The sequence below is a fragment of the Passer domesticus genome, chromosome 18, assembly GCF_036417665.1.
Source record: "Passer domesticus isolate bPasDom1 chromosome 18, bPasDom1.hap1, whole genome shotgun sequence".
NCBI lineage: Eukaryota > Metazoa > Chordata > Aves > Passeriformes > Passeridae > Passer > Passer domesticus.
Window position 1 is genome coordinate 12,838,786 of NC_087491.1, and position 18,643 is coordinate 12,857,428.

General features: G+C 52.6%; 1 protein-coding gene across 6 annotated transcripts in view; it reads left to right on the top strand.

Annotated features, from left to right (window-relative positions):
- Positions 1-17,219, top strand: part of MVB12B (multivesicular body subunit 12B) — a 54,489-nt gene extending 37,270 nt beyond the window's left edge. For all 6 annotated transcript variants that reach the window (XM_064394079.1, XM_064394078.1, XM_064394076.1 and 3 more), the window contains 3 exons: positions 7,267-7,322; positions 8,621-8,680; positions 12,853-17,219. In XM_064394079.1, coding sequence (XP_064250149.1) covers positions 7,267-7,322; positions 8,621-8,680; positions 12,853-12,939 — 203 coding nt within the window. In that variant the 3' untranslated portion in view covers positions 12,940-17,219. The remainder of the gene's footprint in view (positions 1-7,266; positions 7,323-8,620; positions 8,681-12,852) is intronic.
- Positions 17,220-18,643: the final 1,424 nt, after the last annotated feature.

Below are 18,643 nucleotides of genomic sequence, written 5' to 3' on the forward strand. Positions count from 1 at the left end.
TTTTACCAATAAGGATGAAAATACTTAATTTGCATTAGCAAAAGAAGCTAATTATTATATAGTTAATTAGCATCTGGAAATGAGGATTATCTTAATTACAAAGCACAGTTTCCTTAATAGCTACAAAACTGTAAGTTTGATGTGTGTGGAGATTGGTGACTATTATTATGTAATTACTGATCATATTAATGGTGCAGAGTATTTAGATATCATTTGCATATGCAAATGAAATTTACCTGATAGAAATATGTGGCTCCAGTAATGTTTTTGAGCACTTAAAAATTAAATCCCGTTAGAAGATGTGGATCCCGCGTGGCACGGTGGATCTCCTCCTGCAGGAGGGCTTCTGGCTGGGCAGGGCCGTGGCTCTGTGCTGGCTGTTGGCAGGAGGAGGAGGGCACCTGCCCTGGCCCCCAGCCTCAGCAGCAGGGACCTTCCCTGCAGCCGGGCAGTGCCTGTGCCCTGTGCCGTGCTCTGCAGCACTGAAGGCCTCAGCTTTGGGTGTGTGTGAGGCTCTTCTGGCTGGGTGAAGGCTCCATGGGATGTGGGAGCGTGTTCTGGGTGTCACTGAGCTCCAGGGCAGAAGGTGGGCATCCCCACATCCTTCCCAGCCATGCTCAGGATTTCTTTGCACTAACTTGCAGGCATGCGTGCAGAATGGAGAGCACGGTGCTGTCAGGGCAGCTGATCTAGCTTCTTTCTCCTGCTTTAATTGGAAACACAAAGCTGCTGTGTGTTAAAAATAACTTGAGTCTCAGACCAAAACCATGTCAAGAGAGGACTGTGCACCTTTGTCTCCCGTGGGAGTCCTGTGGGACAGATGTTGGTCACTCAGTGCACTGCTGGAGGGTGTGGGGTGCTGCTGGGCAGGATCACAGCACCATTGCAAGTTTGAGCATCTGCCCTTAGCACTGCCCTGGCTGCTGTCCAGAGAGTCGGGGAGCCTGGCACTGTCACAGTGGCAGCAAATCCCACCTCACACCATAGGTGGCTCAGCTGAGGAAAAAGCTTCCGGGGCCAGACACTGTAACAATATGCAGCCTGTGGATTTAATGCCCCTGCCCTGCAGCCCTGGAAGCCGTGTGGATGTTTCTCTCATCAAGCAGCAGGAATTTACAGCTGCTGGCCAGGGAACACTGCGGCCATTGTGGGGCTGCCCAAGATGCTTTTTGCAACTGCTGCTGCAGCCTGTGCTGCCCAGCCGCCGTGGCAGACAGACATTACATGTTTAATGACTTCCAAGGAGTCTGTCATTGCAGCCAGAGCTGAAGGGAATGGAAAAGCGTCTGGGTTTCTCCTCAGCACACAGCCGAGAGCGGATGCTGGAGGAGTACCTGCCTTTGCCTTTCCTTTGCCTTTCCTTTCCTCTGCCTTTCCTTTTCTTTCCTTTGCCTTTCCTTTGCCTTTCCTTTGCCTTGCCTTTGCCTTGCCTTTGCCTTTGCCTTTGCCTTTGCCTTTGCCTTTTCTTTCCTTTCCTTTGCCTTTGCCTTTCCCTTCCCTTTGCCTTTCCTTTGCCTTCCCTTTGCCTTCGCTTTGCCTTTCCTTTCCCTTTCCTTTCCCTTTCCTCTCCCTTTCCCTTTCCCTTTCCCTTTCCCTTTCCCTTTCCCTTTCCCTTTCCCTTTCCCTTTCCCTTTCCCTTTCCCTTTCCCTTTCCCTTTCCTTTGCCTTTCCCTTCCCTTCCCTTTCCCTTCCCTTTCCCTTCCCTTTGCCTTTGCCTTTGCCTTTGCCTTTGCCTTTGCCTTTGCCTTTGCCTTTGCCTTTCCTTTGCCTTTGCCTTTGCCTTTCCTTTCTCTTTGCCTTTCCTTTGCCTTTCCTTTGCCTTTCCTTTGCCTTTGCCTTTGCCTTTCCTTTGCCTTTCCCTTCCCTTTCCCTTCCCTTTGCCTTTCCTTTGCCTTTGCCTTTGCCTTTCCTTTGCCTTTGCCTTTGCATTTCCCTTCCCTTTGCCTTTCCTTTGCCTTTCCTTTCTCTTTGCCTTTCCTTTGCCTTTCCCTTCCCTTTCCCTTCCCTTTCCCTTTCCTTTGCCTTTGCCTCCCCATCACTAAGCAGGCCCTGTCCCAGCTCTGCCTCAGCCCCATGCGAGTGCCCTGGTTTGTATCTGCTCTGTTCTAATTAATTAAGGGTTGTGGCTTGGAAACAGCACATGCTAAGGTGTGATCTTTGAAGTTTAGTGTGGTGCAGAGACTTCAAAGGGGACATTTTATTAAAAAATAATAAAATCAAGAGCTCCTAAACACTTGCAATTTGAAGAGCTTGTTTGAAGTCTCTCCATGTTCTCTGGTGCTGATGGAGTCACAGTGCTGAGGTGCTCCTTAGGCGTCACCATGCAGTACTTAACCTTCACTTTATTTAAAAAAGAAAATAATGAAATCCAGGGGTACTTTTTCAAGTGTTTTCATGGCTTGATCTTAGCAGTAAAGAACTAATTGTGCCGTGTCATGAGCTATGCAGGAAACGGAGAAAATCAAGGCTGACAATCAAATTAGCAAAAATGAAAATTTAGTCCAGGTCTGTTTTTTTAATCAAAGTCATTTCAAGAGGAACAGGAAAGCTGTAAACCTTTCCCAAGGCAGAGGTTCCTTCCCCAGCCCAGGAGGCCCCTGCTGTCCCACTCAGTGCACCGGGCATTGGGTGGTTTGGTGCTGCTGCCACCCTGCTGCCTGGCCAGTCCGGGCACCAGGCACCGGGCTGGGCATTCCCAGCTGGCTGTGCCCCACGACAGCCCTGGGGACAGCTCCTGCTGCCCAGCAGCCACAGGACCTGCAGTGCAGCTGCCCCAGAGCCACATGAAGTGCTTTGGGGCTTTCGTGAGCTTGGGCTCGTGCCTTGGGCAAGCAGAGCTGAGCCCTGTGCCCTGCCTGTGCCCCTGCCTGCACCTCTGTACTTCTCTGTATGACACAAAGAAGTTGTGTGTGTGTTGGGTTGGTGTCTGCAGCTGGGGAGCACAGCTGGGACAGCTGCAGGTTCCCTGTTGCAGCTGGCTTGGCAGGAGCTGTCAGGAAAAGCTGTTTTGGCTTTGGCCCGGAGGTTTTGCCATCAGTGATGTGGTGTGGCTCCATATGGGCCTCGGTGTGCTGTAGCACAAAGAACCCTCACATTTACTGTTCAGGTTGCTGTTTAAATCTCTGTGTACAGAAATACAGCAATAGGAGGCTTAGCATCATGGAGAGCTGGTTTGGTTTGAAAAGCTCACACCCTTCTCTGGATGCGTTGCAAACTGTTTGAAAGCATTTCTTCGTGCTTCTGAGTGGTTCCCCTGTGCCGAGGGCACAGCGTGCCTGGTTTGTGCGGTGCCCAGGGCTGCAGCATCTCAGGGCTGCAGAGCCCACACCGGGTGAGTGGAGGGAAGCAGAGGGGCACAGCTGGGAGCCAGAGCTGTGTGCCTGGCAGGAGCTGCAGAGGGCACCAAGGGCGGGTGGCCTGGCCCCAGCCTGCCCTGGCTGGCACCACGCCGTGCCACCAGCTCCCTGTGGCTGCTCAGCCCCCAGGAAGCAGCACGTCCTGTCTGCTGCAGAGCGCAGTCCCTGTGCCCCAGGCTGGGGCTCAGACTGCTCGTGGCTGTGCTCTCCTGCCTCAGTGGAATGGCCTTCAGAGCTCCCCTGAGCTGGGGGCCCACTGGGCTCAGTGGCTCTTGTGGTGGCTCCTGTGTTGCCCACACCAGACAGGGGCTCGTGGCTCCCCTCCAAGTGCTGCTGTGCCTGAGCTCTGTGCCAGCCCCCCATTCTCAATCTGCTTTCAGATTCCTCTGGTGCCATTTAGCTGAAAATCAAGTTTTCTCTAAGCAGGGGAGCTCTGCTGGTTTTATGGTGTTGCTGTAGGCTGGTTTATGAGATCCTCTTCTTGGTAACGGATAAACACTCTGTTAGCATTCAGGTCTGGGGAAAATGGGAACAGTTCTGCAGCATTAGAGAAAGCCCTTTCTAAAATCTAAGGTCATTTAAATTTTAAAGGTGGTAGTAGTGCACTCAGTGTTGGGTTTTTTGTTGGTTTGGATTAACAGTTCTTCATTTTCAGTCATGCAGGAAAACATTTTGTAAGGGATTTACTTATTTATTTAAATATTTTTAATATCAGAAATTGAAAATTCTAGTGTAAAAGGCTATGCAAAAACAGCAATAAAGAAATCCAAACCTATAAAAGCTTATGGTGAGGACTTAATGCAGAAACAGCTGTTATTTCCTTGGGAGTTAAGGTGTATAAACTCTTCCGTGGCTGTGTATCCCCACAGTTGTGGTGTGAGGAATTAGCGCTCACTGCAGTGTGCAAGCGGCGCCTGCCAGGCTCTGAGGCAGCGATTCATCTGTACCCAGGAGTTAAATATGACAATGTTAGCATTTTTCATTTCCCTGACGTTACCATTAATAAAGCAATGATCCAAAAGAAGCTTTGCTGAGTCTGTTCTTTATGCTTCCATCACTCACAACTAGATAATTTCACACAGGATCGTTTTTAAATTAAATGACGATAAAAGCGCTCTGCTGTCCTGTGCTCACTAGTTCATAGAAGTCTATCAAGTCATTAATGTGTCATGACAAACTGTGAGTTGGATACAAGAGTAATTAATTATTTGCATAAATAACAGGTTGAACTTGGTGCTTTCAGCCACAATGACACACGCGTCACATCGTGGACATCCTGGAACCTCTGCAGAGGTCGCGGGAGGGTGAAGGCTGAGCTGGCACACGGGTGATCCCACTCCCACACGGACAGCAGCTTGGAAGCTTTTGTGTTTCCAAGTTCTTCACTGATGGTTGCTTCAAGAGAGCATCTGATCTTTGGAGCGTTAGCGAACAATTATACAGATTTTCATAATCACCATTAATCACCACATATTTTTCAAGATAATTACAGCAACTATTATTTAGATTTCTCTTTTATGTGCACATTGTAGAAAAGAACAAGTGCTTATTACGCTGGGTAGTGTAGAGAACTACCGTCTGAAGTTCTTTGTCATCCAGAAACTCATTATGTTAGCTGATGCTGCCTGTGAAAGTTCGTCAGCATGTTTAAATTAGGGTAGCATTGGCAGGTCTGATTATTTAAATCTGGTAGCTTGGCTAAAAATATAGTTATTCAAGAAAGATGAATTACTAATTTGACAACTGAGATTTAGTTGGAGTCTGCAGCACAGAAGGCAGCATCTCTCGAGTGCTTAGAGAAGGGTGACAATACTTTCACAGATTAAAGAGAGGATTTCTAAGCAAGCTAGCAAGTTGAATTACAGAGCATGCTTTGGTGTCCTCCCCACTAGAGCCTGAGAGCAAGTCTTGGTAAATTACAGTGAGGAAGTAGCCACCAGGTGGAAGCTGGTTGTGTGTTCTGGTGGTCCTGCACCGATGAAGGGACATGTCCACTACACCCCACTGAGCATCCATCCCCTTCCTGCTGTCAGGGTTGCATGGGAACTCTCCTCTGGGGCTGGGCTTTGCAAGGTTGGTTTTGGCTGCTGGCTCCTTTCAACCCTTTTAACTAATTTCAGTGCCTGAGTTAATTAGCTGTGACCCTCAGGAATGAGCTGATCCTGGGAGGCAGCAAACAGCCATTGGAAACGGTTTTTCTTCTGAAATCCAGCTTTATTTTGTTCCATTTTGGGGGAGAGGAGCACACCCTTGAAGTCCTCATGATTGTGAAAAAGCCCAAAAAGCCCATCTTGGGCAGCAGCAGCAGCAGTGGGTGTCTCATCCTGTGAGCAGGGGACCCCACAGGTGACATGGGGGCACAGAAGGGTCTGCCCCAGAGCATCTGCTTTGTTCAGGGCATTGCTCAGCCAGGGAGCAGATGCAAGGGGGGAGCACTGCTCCCCCTGCCCCTTGTCTTGGGGGTCCCCCTGCCTGCCTGCAGCCCCTTGGGTGGCCATGGGGCTCCTGGAGCCCGGCTGAGCCACGGGGTGAAGGGCTGGGGGCTGCTGCCCTCCTGGCGCTGGGGCAGGCAGTGGCAGGGGCCGCCCAGGCCTCCGTGTCTGTAAAGTTTCCAGAACTGGTGGTATTTAAACCCTGGTGACACCGGTGCCTGGCTGAGAAAGGAGAGGCTGAATGAGCACCTTGTGTTCTGCTTTCTGCCTTTAATGCATTTTAGCAGCAGGCTGGTGACGGGCCTGACACGGCAGCTCCGCACACGCTCCCGCTCGGGGAGTGCAGCATTAATAACACACTTCCATGCATCGTGCCATTTTTAAGCATGATCGTTATGATAAAGGGCATATACTTAATTACAGGCCTGCTTAATTACAGCTCTGTTGAAGCTCGTTTGTTTAGGAGAGTGCTAATTGCGCTGTGGAGCCCTTGGCTCACCCTGCTTTTATCTGCTGCTTTGCTGTGCTGCGCTGAGCCCCGGGTGGGCTCTGGGGCTGTGGGCACGCACACACTCCCTAGCTCAGCCTTTAGATTACTTTACAGAGGCTGGCGTGTGGCTGATCAAAGAGGGTTTCTGTCGGATAACAAGTGCAGATGGTCTTTCAGGTTTAAAACTTCCTGGATTTGGTGATGCTGCTTTTCATCTGTTTCCTTTTGTTTTCCTTTGGGCTGTGGCTGCCACGCAGCACCTTTGATAACAAAATTACTCCCGTGGAGGGGGGTTTTATATTGAAAATAGACGAACCAAATGTAAACGGCTGAGTATTTTTAAATGACCCTTGTTTAATCACTAACATGGTAACTCAGTGGTGCTGTAGAAGTTAGAAACAGCAGGCAGAGGAGCACTGGGTTTGTGGGTGTGGTGCTTTGGGGCAAACAGTGCTTTGAGTACCATTAAGGTTTTGCTACAGAAAAAGCTGGGCCATGTGACATAAGGCTGTGCCATGTGGTGTCATATCCTCATGACATGTCTGTCTTCATATTCCACTGGTTTACATCCTCCAGATGTGGTTTGCAAGTGTTTAAACCACTCCTCACTGTGGAGTTTACACTCGTAACAGCCAGGCCAGGTTTGGTGAGGAGGTGATAAATAGAAGTGTGTCCTTCCAGTTTCCAATACTGTCCTGCTTTGCCAGCTGCACAAAATTGGAAAATGCAAAATTGAGGCCATGAAATCATATATGGATAGAGCAAGGAGAATTTGTTGGATTCCTGGCTTGGTAGGGACTGACCCAGCTATGTCTTAAATGGAAAGAAACCACTGGCAGTTTAGAGGGAGAAAAAGGCTGGCAGTAACGTTTGGGAGCAATCAGTCATGTGTCAGTGCTGTGAATACTTGATCTGTCACTGGGAATGTGTGAAGTTGCATGTCAGAAGGCAGCTGGAAACGTCACATGTGATGTCTTGTCCCTTTCAGCAATGGATGGAGTGCCTTTCATGATTTCGGAGAAGTTTGCCTGTGCTCCTGAAGGGGTGAGTTTGTTGTTCTCCAGTGTCTGAAATCCATTGTTTCATGGGGAGTGATCACAAAACATCAAGACAAATTACCTGCTTCTGGGAGCTATTGTGTTGTGGGGCCAAGTACATACCCAGTGCTTGAGATGGGCTGAGGTGGCATGTCACAATAGCTGCCCGTTAGATGGGAAAGGCTTTTGCCAGATTGCTTCTAAAACTGAATTGTCCTGGGATTTCAGGGTTTATTACCATCAAAAATAGGAATGGCAATGGGACTCCCAGGTGCTGAAAGCATTTCTAATTTCTTAGCATAGATTGTAAGGAAAGCTGCAGAGGTGGAGCTCTCCTGCATTTACCTGCTGTGAGGATGGCACAGTGCCAACAGCTCTACTGCTTCCTGTAGTCACTCCAGAAGTTCAGGGCAGTGGTGATGGCACAGTGCACTCCAGTGCCATCAGCTGCCACCAGGGTCCTGCCTGGCAGCAGGCGAGCTGGAGAGGGCACTGGGTGGTGCCTGCTCCACAGCGGGCACTGCCACCAGCACGGGCAGGGCACGTCTGCTTCACCGAACAGAAACACTGCTGCTGGTTCAGAATGACCTCTGGGTGCCACTGGACCAGTGCTTGTTAAGGTTGATGATCCAGAGCTCAAAGATTCAGCATCCCACTACCAGTTCCCGAATCCATCTGATCCTAAGCCGCATCTTTTTAAAAATCAATTTACAGGAAGCTGTTAAGGCAAACACTGGGCCATCAGCTGTGTCTGATTTTTCAGTAGTGCTCCAGCTTTCTGCTTTCTTCTTCCTGCTGACAGCGGTTTTTCACATCCCTTGCTTTCTGAGAGGGTTGTTTATGGGCCATTATTCCCAGAAATCTGAAGTCCCTGCTGTGAGGACAAATGCAGCGAGATTAGGCCGTGCTAATCCTCCCCGCGGATCCTTTAGACACCATTGCCACCATATGGTCAGTTTGGTCAGGGCTCCCTGCAGCTGCTGCTGCTCACACCTCGTGCTGCAGCCGCAGAACCGTGCCTGTTGTGCAGTGGTGGGAGGCAGCTCTCCCTGCGAGGGCAGCTCCCAGGTGAGTGTCAGCTGTCGTGCGGAGGGAGAGCAGCCTTGGAGCTGGTAGCCCCAGCCCACCGCCTGCTGTTCCACTCTCCTGCTGGAATGAGGAACAGGATCCTGCCTGTGATTACAGATGGTGCCTCTAAATCTCTAGTGATGGAGTGTTTGCTGACTTGAAACAGAACAAAACAACAAACAAACACACACCCCCTCCCTGACCCTGAATTTGACATTTTTGTTTCTTTCTTGCCAGATGCAGCCGGTTGATCTCCTGGGCATCACAATCAAAACCCTTGCAGAAATCGAAAAGGAGGTAAGTAGCCAGCCAGGCACTGAGCAAATCATGAGGGCTGCTTTCACTTCTTTTCAAGAGCCCTTCCCTTACGGAAAATACTTTCTTGTCTCTCCCAAGTCACAGAGCATGGATAAAGTCAAGCAGTAAGCCCAGGGTCAGGGATGCCCTCTATGATCTGTGATGAGTGAAGACACTTCAGGTGGTGAATTTAATGGCAAAGTGTGGGGCCTTCTGTTTATTTCCAGATGTCTGTGTTGGCTAGCCTTTCTTTCTCATGTATTCACAATACATGGTAGTGGCAGAACACCCTTAGGTGCCTCTTGCGTGTCAGGGAGGCAGATGGACTTGACTCAGCAGTGTCAGGTAAACATCTTCACGAGTCTTTGGTTTGCAGATGCTGGAAGTTGTTGCTGGGAGAGCTGGGCTGCACTGAGTGGGAGTGAATGTTTGAGGAGCACAGGGAGGAGGCAGCCACCAAACAAGGGTGGTGCTGAGGGGTGTTCTGGCTCACGCATGACACGTGTGGCACGGTGCCAAGGAGCTGTGCTCTGCAAAGGTCGCTTCACATCTGAAGTCCCAGACTAGGAAGAAACTTGTCTCAGCAGCACACATGCTTCTTCAGGCACCATTGGTCACAAAGGCCTCCTCCCACGCCATCTAGCTGAGTTCAAGGGAGAGAGAGAGAAGATGACATCAGAAAGCTGCCAGATTCTCCACTTCTTTATTCCAGTTGAGTGTAGTTGCCCAGATCCACCCTCTTCTGCCTGAAAGTTTTGTCTAAGTACAAGAAGATGGTCAGGCCCAGTTGCCAGGGCTTTTGCAGGCACCCTGTGGGACTGCAGGGGCTGCAGTGGTGGATGTGAAGATGCTGCCTGACAATGGCAGTGGCTGACAGATGCACCACTGCCTCAGGCCACCTCTCTGGGACTGCCTGTGGCTGTCAGGAGGGACCCTGGGAGCAGGGGATGCTCAGGGCTGGCAGCCCTTCCACCTGCCTGGCTGCTTTCCCACCCTTGCCCTGAGCTGGCCAGGGAGCAGACGGTGCCTTTGGCCAAGGGGAATCCGTGTGGTGCTGAATTTTCTTCTGCATCATCTTTGTTTGTTGCCTGGCCGTGGGAGAGGTCTGGCAGCTTGGGGGCTGCCTGGAGGGGGCTGGGCTGCACAGCCCTGCTTGTGCCCTCGCAGGCTGGTGGAGTGTGGGGACAGCAGCACTGCCAGGGAGGAGAGGCCAGGATCTGCCTGCTCTCACACAGCTCCTGCTCTGTGGCAGGCTGTGTGCGTTCCAGCGTAATGAAAAGTATGATTATGCAGCCCATATTCCTTGATGAAGCATCTTGTCTGCACATAGAGAGCTACACATATAAATATTGTGAATTTCGGCATGGCTTTATTTCCCTTGCAAGCAATAGCACCATTACAGCAAATCTTCTGGATATCCAAAGCAGCCAGAACATTCTCCCTGGAGCAAGATGCCTTGCAAAAAATATTCCCAAAGAATTCCAAGAATTACTGTTCTCTGTCACCACATTTGCAGATGTATGCACCCATCCTCCAAGCTACAGGCAGCTGAATTTGAGGACTCTGCCCTGTCAGGAAAATGATGGAAATAGGTGCAAATCCTGGACTGCGCCAGGATGCTCTCGCTGCCCCAGGATGGCACAGCTGTGCCAGGGCTGTGCACAGGGAGCTGGGCTGTGGAGAGCTGGTGAAGTGCAGGTGTGAGCAGTACGTGCCATCACTTCATGGCTGATTTGGTGGGTGCAGGACAGACAGTGCTGCTGCCAGGTCTCCCAGCAGGGCTCTGGGGGTTTGTCCTTGCTAGCCCTGCCTGTCCTGGGCAGGGTGGGGTCACTGAGCAGGCACCTGGGCAGGGGCAGGTGACAGGGCAGGTGGTGGCAACTGTCACTGCTCACAGCTCTGGTGGGTGTGTGGCAGTGAGGGCAGCGGTCTGGGCCCTGGCAGCATGCACCCTGCCTTCATTTGAGCTTGGCATGGTGTAAAAAGTCTAGAGAGTCTAATTAGTAAAGGGAGGATCCGATATTCATCATTCCTTTTAAACTGATAAGGAAGGCAGTTCATTTAACCACTGAATTGCTACAAGTTTTCATGGGCTGCTTTTTGCAAATATATTTAATGAAGAAGTTGTAAATCTAGAAGAGCTTAAAATTTTAATTTTACAGAGAAATATTTTTCCTTGTTTGCATGTTTGTAGTCAATTCTCCTGAGTGCAGTCACATGAAATGTTCTTTAAATGAACATATTTGCTAACTGGCATGATTTCAGATTTTAAAACATTGGTTCCAGCAATTAGGAGTTTCCTCAGTTCCCCAATGACTGGAGAGATTCGTCTTGATTATAATTGCTCTTAGCCACGCATATCTAATTTGTGTCTTTTTAAGTGTTAATTAGTAAACAGTTTGAGCTGACATCTTTATGCGTTTGGGTGTTGAAAAATGAGGCCTATTGCGTGCCAGCGGCTGCAGCATGGCGACAGGGAGGTGTGGCCCTGGGGAGCAAAGGCAGGGTACAGCCCCGGGTACAGCCTGGGTACAGACCTGGTACAGCCCTGAGTACAGCCTGGGTCCAGCCCAGGTACAGCCCGGGTACAGCACCAGTACAGCTCCCAGATACAGCCCCGGGTACAACACTGGCACAGCCCCTGGTACAGCCTGGGTACAGCCCCAGTATACAGGGTACAGTCCCGGCACAGCCCCCGGTACAGCCCAGTACAGCTCCTGGTACAGCTCCTGGTACAGCCCAGGTACAGCCCCAGTACAGCCTGGGTACGACACTGATGCAGCCCTGGTATCAGCCTGGGTGCAGCCCTGGTATCAGCCTGGGTACATCCCGGTACAGCTCGGGTACAGCCCCCGGTCCATCCCGGTCCAGCCCGGTCCAGCCCGGTCCATCCCGGTCCAGCCCGGTCCATCCCGGTCCATCGCGGTCCAGCCCGGTCCATCCCGGTCCATCGCGGTCCAGCCCGGTCCTGCCCGGTCCAGCCCGGTCCATCCCGGTCCCGCCCGGTCCATCCCGGTCCAGCCCGGTCCGGCCCGGTCCATCCCGGTCCCGCCCGGTCCAGCCCGGTCCCGCCCGGTCCATCCCGGTCCAGCCCGGTCCAGCCCGGTCCATCCCGGTCCCGCCCGGTCCATCCCGGTCCAGCCCGGTCCAGCCCGGTCCATCCCGGTCCCGCCCGGTCCATCCCGGTCCCGCCCGGTCCAGCCCGGTCCAGCCCGGTCCAGCCCGGTCCATCGCGGTCCAGCCCGGTCCAGCCCGGTCCATCCCGGTCCAGCCCGGTCCCGCCCGCCCGGCCCGGCGCGAGGCCGCGGCGCCCCCTGCCGTTGGCTGCGGGGCCGGGCCCGTGCTCGGCGGCGCTCCCGGAGCTCCGGGGTCCTCCCGAGCCGCGCCGGGAGCAGCTCGGCGCTGGGCGGGAGCGGCACAGCCCTGGCACGGCCCCTGCACGGCTGGCACGGCCCTGGGCCAGGTACCGGCACGGCCGATGGCTGCCCGGACCGCCTCGCTGGAGCGCGTCCCGCGTCCCAGCCCGGCTGTGTTTGTGACATTCCAAGAGCCACAAACGCGACACTGGGAGATGCACGGGAGGGCAGCCCGTGTCCGGGGCGGTGCAGTGGGTGTGCCCCGGTGGTAGCAGCTCCTGCCTGGGTAGCCCCAGCCCCGCACGGTGTTGCTTTCGCCGCCGCCCTGCCCCGGGAAGGGCTCCGGTGGCCGGGGGCCGGCGGTGCGCTCGCTGCGTGCCACGAGATGGCACTGCTACCGTGCACGCCGGGCTGCCAGGCGTGTCCCCCAGCTGCAGGGCTGTCCCCTGGCTGCAGTGACATCGTGGGGGCACAGCCATGTGTGTATAGGGATTTTCACCAACCAAAAATGTTATTTCTGATGGTAGTGGTTTGAGTAAACTTGCCAGGGGAATGTTTCTGACCAGCTGATTTGTGGACAGGATGATTTGTGGTCACATTTGTTTAATGCTGGGTTTTGAGGGGGGAGGTGATCCCTACCCGGGCAGGTCACTGCTGTGGTACCAGCAGGTTCACCTGGCATGGCCCTGCCTGCGCCAGCTGTTGTCAGCCCCGGTTTTTCTCTCACTCTTCCATTTCGTGTGTTGTCCAGCGCAGGCGCGGGCGGTGTTGTGTGTGGGTCCGTGCTCCAGGCTCCTCTCTCTGCTTTGCCCACAGTACGACTACAGCTTCCGCACGGAGCAGAGCGCGGCGGCCCGCCTGCCGCCCAGCCCCACGCGCTGCCCGCCGGTGCCGCCGTCCTGAGGGGCCGCGGCCGGAGCGCGGCTGCTGCGTGCTGCTGAGCGGGCACGGCACAGCCACGGAACCATCCCGGCCTCCGCCGTGTCCCGCCGCCGCCGCCGCCGCGCTGCACCGCCCCGGGCACCCCGGCCCGTGGGCAGCTGCCCCTACCCCGCTGCAGCCCCTCTCCACGTGAGTACAGCACTGAGGACAGCCCCGTGCTCATCCCCACTTTGTGACCTGCTGCAGGACAGTCACAGAATCCAGAGCAAACACAGCCGGGAGCTCGCGGAGCATGGAGAGATCTTGTCCCTGGAAGGAGCAGTGGAAGGCACGGCTGGGTGCTGCCGGAGCTGCTTGGCTCTCGACACCTTGCAGCAGGAGGCTCCTGCAGCACTCAGTCCCGTGCAGAGCTCACCTGCAGTGAATGCCAACCCTCTGCCACGGTCTGGGCACAGAAGTTCTACTGTGGCTGGGATCAGTCTCACAGCCACTGTGGTCACTGGATTTGCTCTAGGCTGGGGGAGCCAAGGCCCCTGGCTCTCCCTGGGCACTGGCAGGGCAGGCAGGGTGCCCAAGGTGCACTGTGGGTCCTGAGATGAAGCACCTTTGCTTTGCACTGGGTGTCCATATGGATCTAGGGCAGCACCACCCTGTGTTTCTTTCTGGATGGATGCTGGCAGCGACACCCTGGCAGTGGCCCACTGACCCCTCTGGACCTGCTGACAGATGGGATGCCATCACCTGCCCGTCGTTGAGACAGTTCTCTAACATGTTCCTGCTAGCTGCTGAAACAAAAGAGATGTGCCTGTTTCCTGGGCATTGATGGGGAAGCACTGAACACTGACGTGGCACAGGATGAGAGTGGGTGCATTAAACCCTGACCTCTGCCTCCCTGTGATCGCTGACCAGGCTTGCTCCCAAGCCAAGCGCATGTCTTGGAGAAGTCCTTTGCTGTAATAAGTTATTTACAAGTGCCCATCTGACTCTGTGCTGCTCTTTCAAGTCTCTGCTGTAGAACAAAGATACATCATGGCAGCAAAATGGCAATTTTGGAGTAAGAGTTAAAGCGTACAGTTTTTTGTATTGTAAAATACTGATTCCCTGACCCCACTGAAATGCAATTGCCATGGTAACAGTAACAGTGCTGTTGCTCTCAGCCTGGGTCATACATGTGCCCCGACCTACTTTGCACTCCCTTGGATTGATCTGGCATTTGCTAGTTGCACAGAGTGGTAACTAACAGCAGTTTTTGTACTGTCAGCTAATATTTTTTATTTGTACATAAGTCAAATAATTCTTGTCCAAAGATTCATTTCTGGTTTTAAGGCACCACACTGTACTGCTGGGATAAAGAGCACAAAATACATTTGGGACAAACTGAGTCCAGATCTTTGCTTCAGCTTCTTCTGATCAGGTAAATAATTTTCTGGAGCTGTGTCTGTAGAGTGGCCATGTGCTTGGAAAGCAGAGGCCAATTTGGTTGCATGTACGTTGTTTCTGGGCAAAAGAGTTAAAGCTGTGCACCAGCTCTGGAGCCCTTGGGTGACCCCCTGGAAGTGCTCGTTTACTTGGAGCTTGCACCACCATTTTTAGTTGTTATTTATCCTGCAGTAAAGAAAAGCCAGACCTCACTGCCAGGCTTCACAAAGGCCAGATTGATGATGCCGACATCGACAAATGAACATACCATGGCAGCTTGGTCATTCGGCTCAGGTTCACTTCAAGTTCAAATCCACTCTATGCCGTAGTGCTGTGCCCATCTCATCCATCTTTTGTCTTCCTATTTTTCTGCTTGTAATTTGTTCTGTAGTTTTCTGTGACATCCATTTATAGCTTCTCCCGTGGCTCAGTGGTCACGGCAGGTAGGCAGGAGCCATCTGCAGCAGTGCGTTCCTCATAGCCTTGGGATGAGGGCTGACCTTCCCTGTTCATGGTGGAGGAACAGGGCCCAGCACAGTCTGCAGAGCTCCAGGGGCAGTGCCTGCACTGGGGGATTGAGGGGCAGCTGCCAGGAGCCCCTCCTGGAGGGCAGGGCTGCAGCAGACGGGGCTCAGCAAGGAGCAGGTTCTGAGAGCTGCTGAGCCCCACGCTCAGTGCCACACTCCCTGGGTATGTCTGGGAAAATGGGTGCAGAGCTTCAAGTCCCTTATGTAAGAGAAAATCCGTGCTTTAGTATTTATACCAACTGCTAGGTTTGCTCAGCTTGCTCTGCAGTGACCTACAGGAAACACTGGATACTTGAAACACTGGCAGGATACGTGGCTGGGACAGGCATCTACATCTTCAGGATATATTTGTATACTTCTCCCTCTCTAACACTGGGCCAGCAAAGCTGCTTCAGGACTCGCCTGCAAAGAACCTTGAGAGATGAGTTTGCTCTCCATGGTGTGGTGCTGCACCACGGCGCTGCGGGGACAGCCTGGCTCAAATGCACAGACAGGACAGATGCACTTCCTGTGGGGCAAACACCATGAAGGTGTTTTGAACAAAAAGCTGCACCTGCTGAGAGCCAGCTGAGCTCTCAGGCCTGCTAACCACAGGCTGGAAAACTAGGTGATTCCAAAAGGGAGAGAGCTCAGAGCCAGTGCGTGGAAGCACAGCAAGGCACAGTGCAGGGTGGTTGGCTGTGTCAACTTCTCAGTCCACTGATCAGAGGAAGCTTTTTTTATTGCACTGCTGAATTCCCGAGACCAGGGCTGTCAGGTCAGCATTTCCACTGGAAGGTTTTATTGGCTGCTCCATAACTTTTGTACTCACGGCAGCTCATTGCAAGGCTGGTCCTTGCATCCTTACAGTGAGTCCTCTGTGCTGGCATGTGCCATGGCCAGTACCAGCATCTCTGCACTCCCTGCCCGAGAGGTGACTGTGGAAGACTTGGTCCAGGCAATAAACATGCAGGGAGTCTGATGTGGATGTTGTCTGGCTGAGGAGAAGCCTTCTGGAGCGTAAGGGGAGGGGAGGAGTCAGTGGAAAGCAACAGAAGTGAATTTGCAGAGCTTTACCAGATGTTGTTGGCTACCTTGCCTGAATTTGTAGAACAAAACCGGTCTCTAGGTAGTTTAATCTTGTGGCTGATGGAGAAGTTGGTTTGCCAAATTATTATACATCTGCAACAGAGACAGAAAAGCAGCAGTGAGGGGTTTGCTTACTGTAAAATACGCCTTCTGATGTGAATTCCTAGTGACACGCTGCCTCCTGGATTCCTCACAGCAAGAAGCTGGTCATGTGCCAAGGTGACTCGTGGCCACCCAGGCCAGGCTGTGCTGTCTGCTGTGTTGATCATGGAAAGGCAAGAAGTTAGTCCAGAAAGTGATGTAGAGTGTGAACTTTGTGATAAAATTCAAGTGTGAATAGTTGTAGCAGGTGTCTTCCTTTACGGGAGTACCTCGTATCTGTAGTTCCTAGGAGTAAACTGTGTCAGACTTTTCCTGTGACTGTCCCTGCGTGTCCCCGCGGTGTTTGTTGGAGGTTTCCTGGGAGCCTCCTGTGCAGTGGGAGGTTGTTGGTAGTCTGTAGCATTGGGCTTGGTTGGTTTCACACCCACCACTGCTCCCTCAGTGCCCTGAGCTCTCCAGACTGAACCCACATGCTGCCGAGCCTGGAGGATTCCTGTCATGGGCCCTGCACGTGCCAGGTAGGTGCTAGAGGCAAGGGCATGCCTCCACGGGCCCTGGCACCTCTGCTGTGGGGCCCTGGAGTCTCCTGGCAGGAGGGGGAGCGGGACAGAGCTGGCTGGTCCTTGCTGGCCTTCACCTCCCTGCTGCTCCCCAGGTGCCTCTGTGTCCCCAGGTGTGCCACGGCAGCCCAGGAGCCCGCAGAGCTGTTCCTGCTCCTCCCAAAGGAGGAGCCTCGCTACACCCAAATGATTACCTCAGCCCTGGAGCCTGGCCCAGCAGCTGGAACCCCCAGCAGCGGGGCAGCCCAGCCTTAGCCAGGGGCAGAGGCTGCTCCTCTGCTCACAGACAAGCTCTGAGGTGCTGCTCGGTTCATTCACCACAGGGAAACCAAACACTTTGGATATTCTGGTCGTTTGTTGTGAAATTGTTTCCTAACAGCAACAGATTTAAATGTCATCATACAAATGGCAGAGGGAAACCTTTTATGCAGTTGCAAGGTGGTTTTCTAAGATGGTTGGGTTACTGAAAGTGATTTTACTGTGCATTAATCTTATGAATGTTACTATGTTTTATATTTATTTTAGATGACCCTCCTGTATTTTACAAAGGGAAGTTTCATTGTGTGATAACTCTGTCTGTATTCTTAATATAATTTGTTAAATGAAACTTGTTTTAATCAGATAACTCTGTGTACTTTTGTGTTTTGATTTTCTGACTGAAACAACTACCTGGATCAGAAGAGTGAACTACAGAGGTGGCAACACGATCCCCTATAGGGAATGTGCTCTTGTTGGTGGACTTTTTTTCCTTGGAAATTGGATATAAAAAGCCTTGGAAAATGCGTCCAAAATGTCTTGCTCTACAGGTACACTGCAAAGTCAAACCAAACTCAGATGCCGTGTTTTATGGGCAGGGTTGGGTGAGGCCTGGCAGGAGCAATGCTCAGCACAGCGATGGTGCTGGCAGCAGTGAGGGCAGCGCTGCCTCCTGGGCCCAGCCCGTGCCACGCTGGCAGCACTGCTGCCTGGTACCTGCAGGGCTGGGGGAGCAGGGAAAGGGGCTGCTCAGCCAGGGGGAGGCTAATGCGGCACTACACTGGAAATTGTTTTTCTTTGTGCTAAATTATTATTCTTCTGAACTTGACCCAAGCTAGTGGTGCACAATCTGACCTCTGGCATCTTCTCACCCCAGACAGTATTTCTGTCTCGCTTATTTTGAGTGCTCTTTGAATTAAGGGAGATTAATACCCAAGTTCCCGACATTCTCTTCAGGCACATGTTTTTATAACCTTTTGAAAGCAGTACCACTTGTTCCACAAAAAACTCAGAAGCAGCATCCTGTGGCTGCCGTGGGAGCTGTCACCGGCACCTGATGGAATGTCCTGGCTGGGGAGGAGGGGTGTGGGGAGGACACTAACCAGAGTGGGCCCATCCCGTGCCCAGCTGGCTCCGTGGGCAGCGGGAGCTCTGCAGAGCCAGGGCTGTGCTCTGGGCCTGCCAGCCTCCCTTTGCTGCCACTGCTGCGGGCTCAGTCCTGTGGCACAGCACACCCCGTGCCTGGGAATGCTTCCAGGCCTGGCCAGGGGAACCCCAGTCCCCAGCACTGGGGCTGGAGCTGGCTTACATCCATCATTCACGGAATTCGGTTTCGAAGGAAAATTTCTAATTTCTTTTGCTCTGCTTAGTGCTTTGAGACGTGGGGGCAGTGGTTTCTCTCTGGAGAGGTGTCTTGTGGCCATCCCTGCCCCAGGGAAATCCTCCCAGTGCCTGAGGGGAGCAGCAGGGGCTGGAGGCGGCTGGCACAGTCCCTGTGTCATCAGAGGGTTCTTTCGGGCTTTGTGAGCCGGTGGCTTTGCTGGTGTTTTGTTTTCTTTTCTCCTCTCCCTCCTACAGCTTTAAAAATTAACTTGCCTGGGGAGTTTCTCAAAATCCTTTCCTTTCTCTGGAATGATGGATAAGCCATGTAACTGATTGTCATGGCACTAGGGAGGATAAACATCTTCTGCAGTTTAAAATAAAACCTCCTCGCTCCTTGGTTAATAAGTGTTGAAAGAAGCACAAACAGAGCTAACACGGGATTTCCATGACTAACAAGATGACCACATCAGT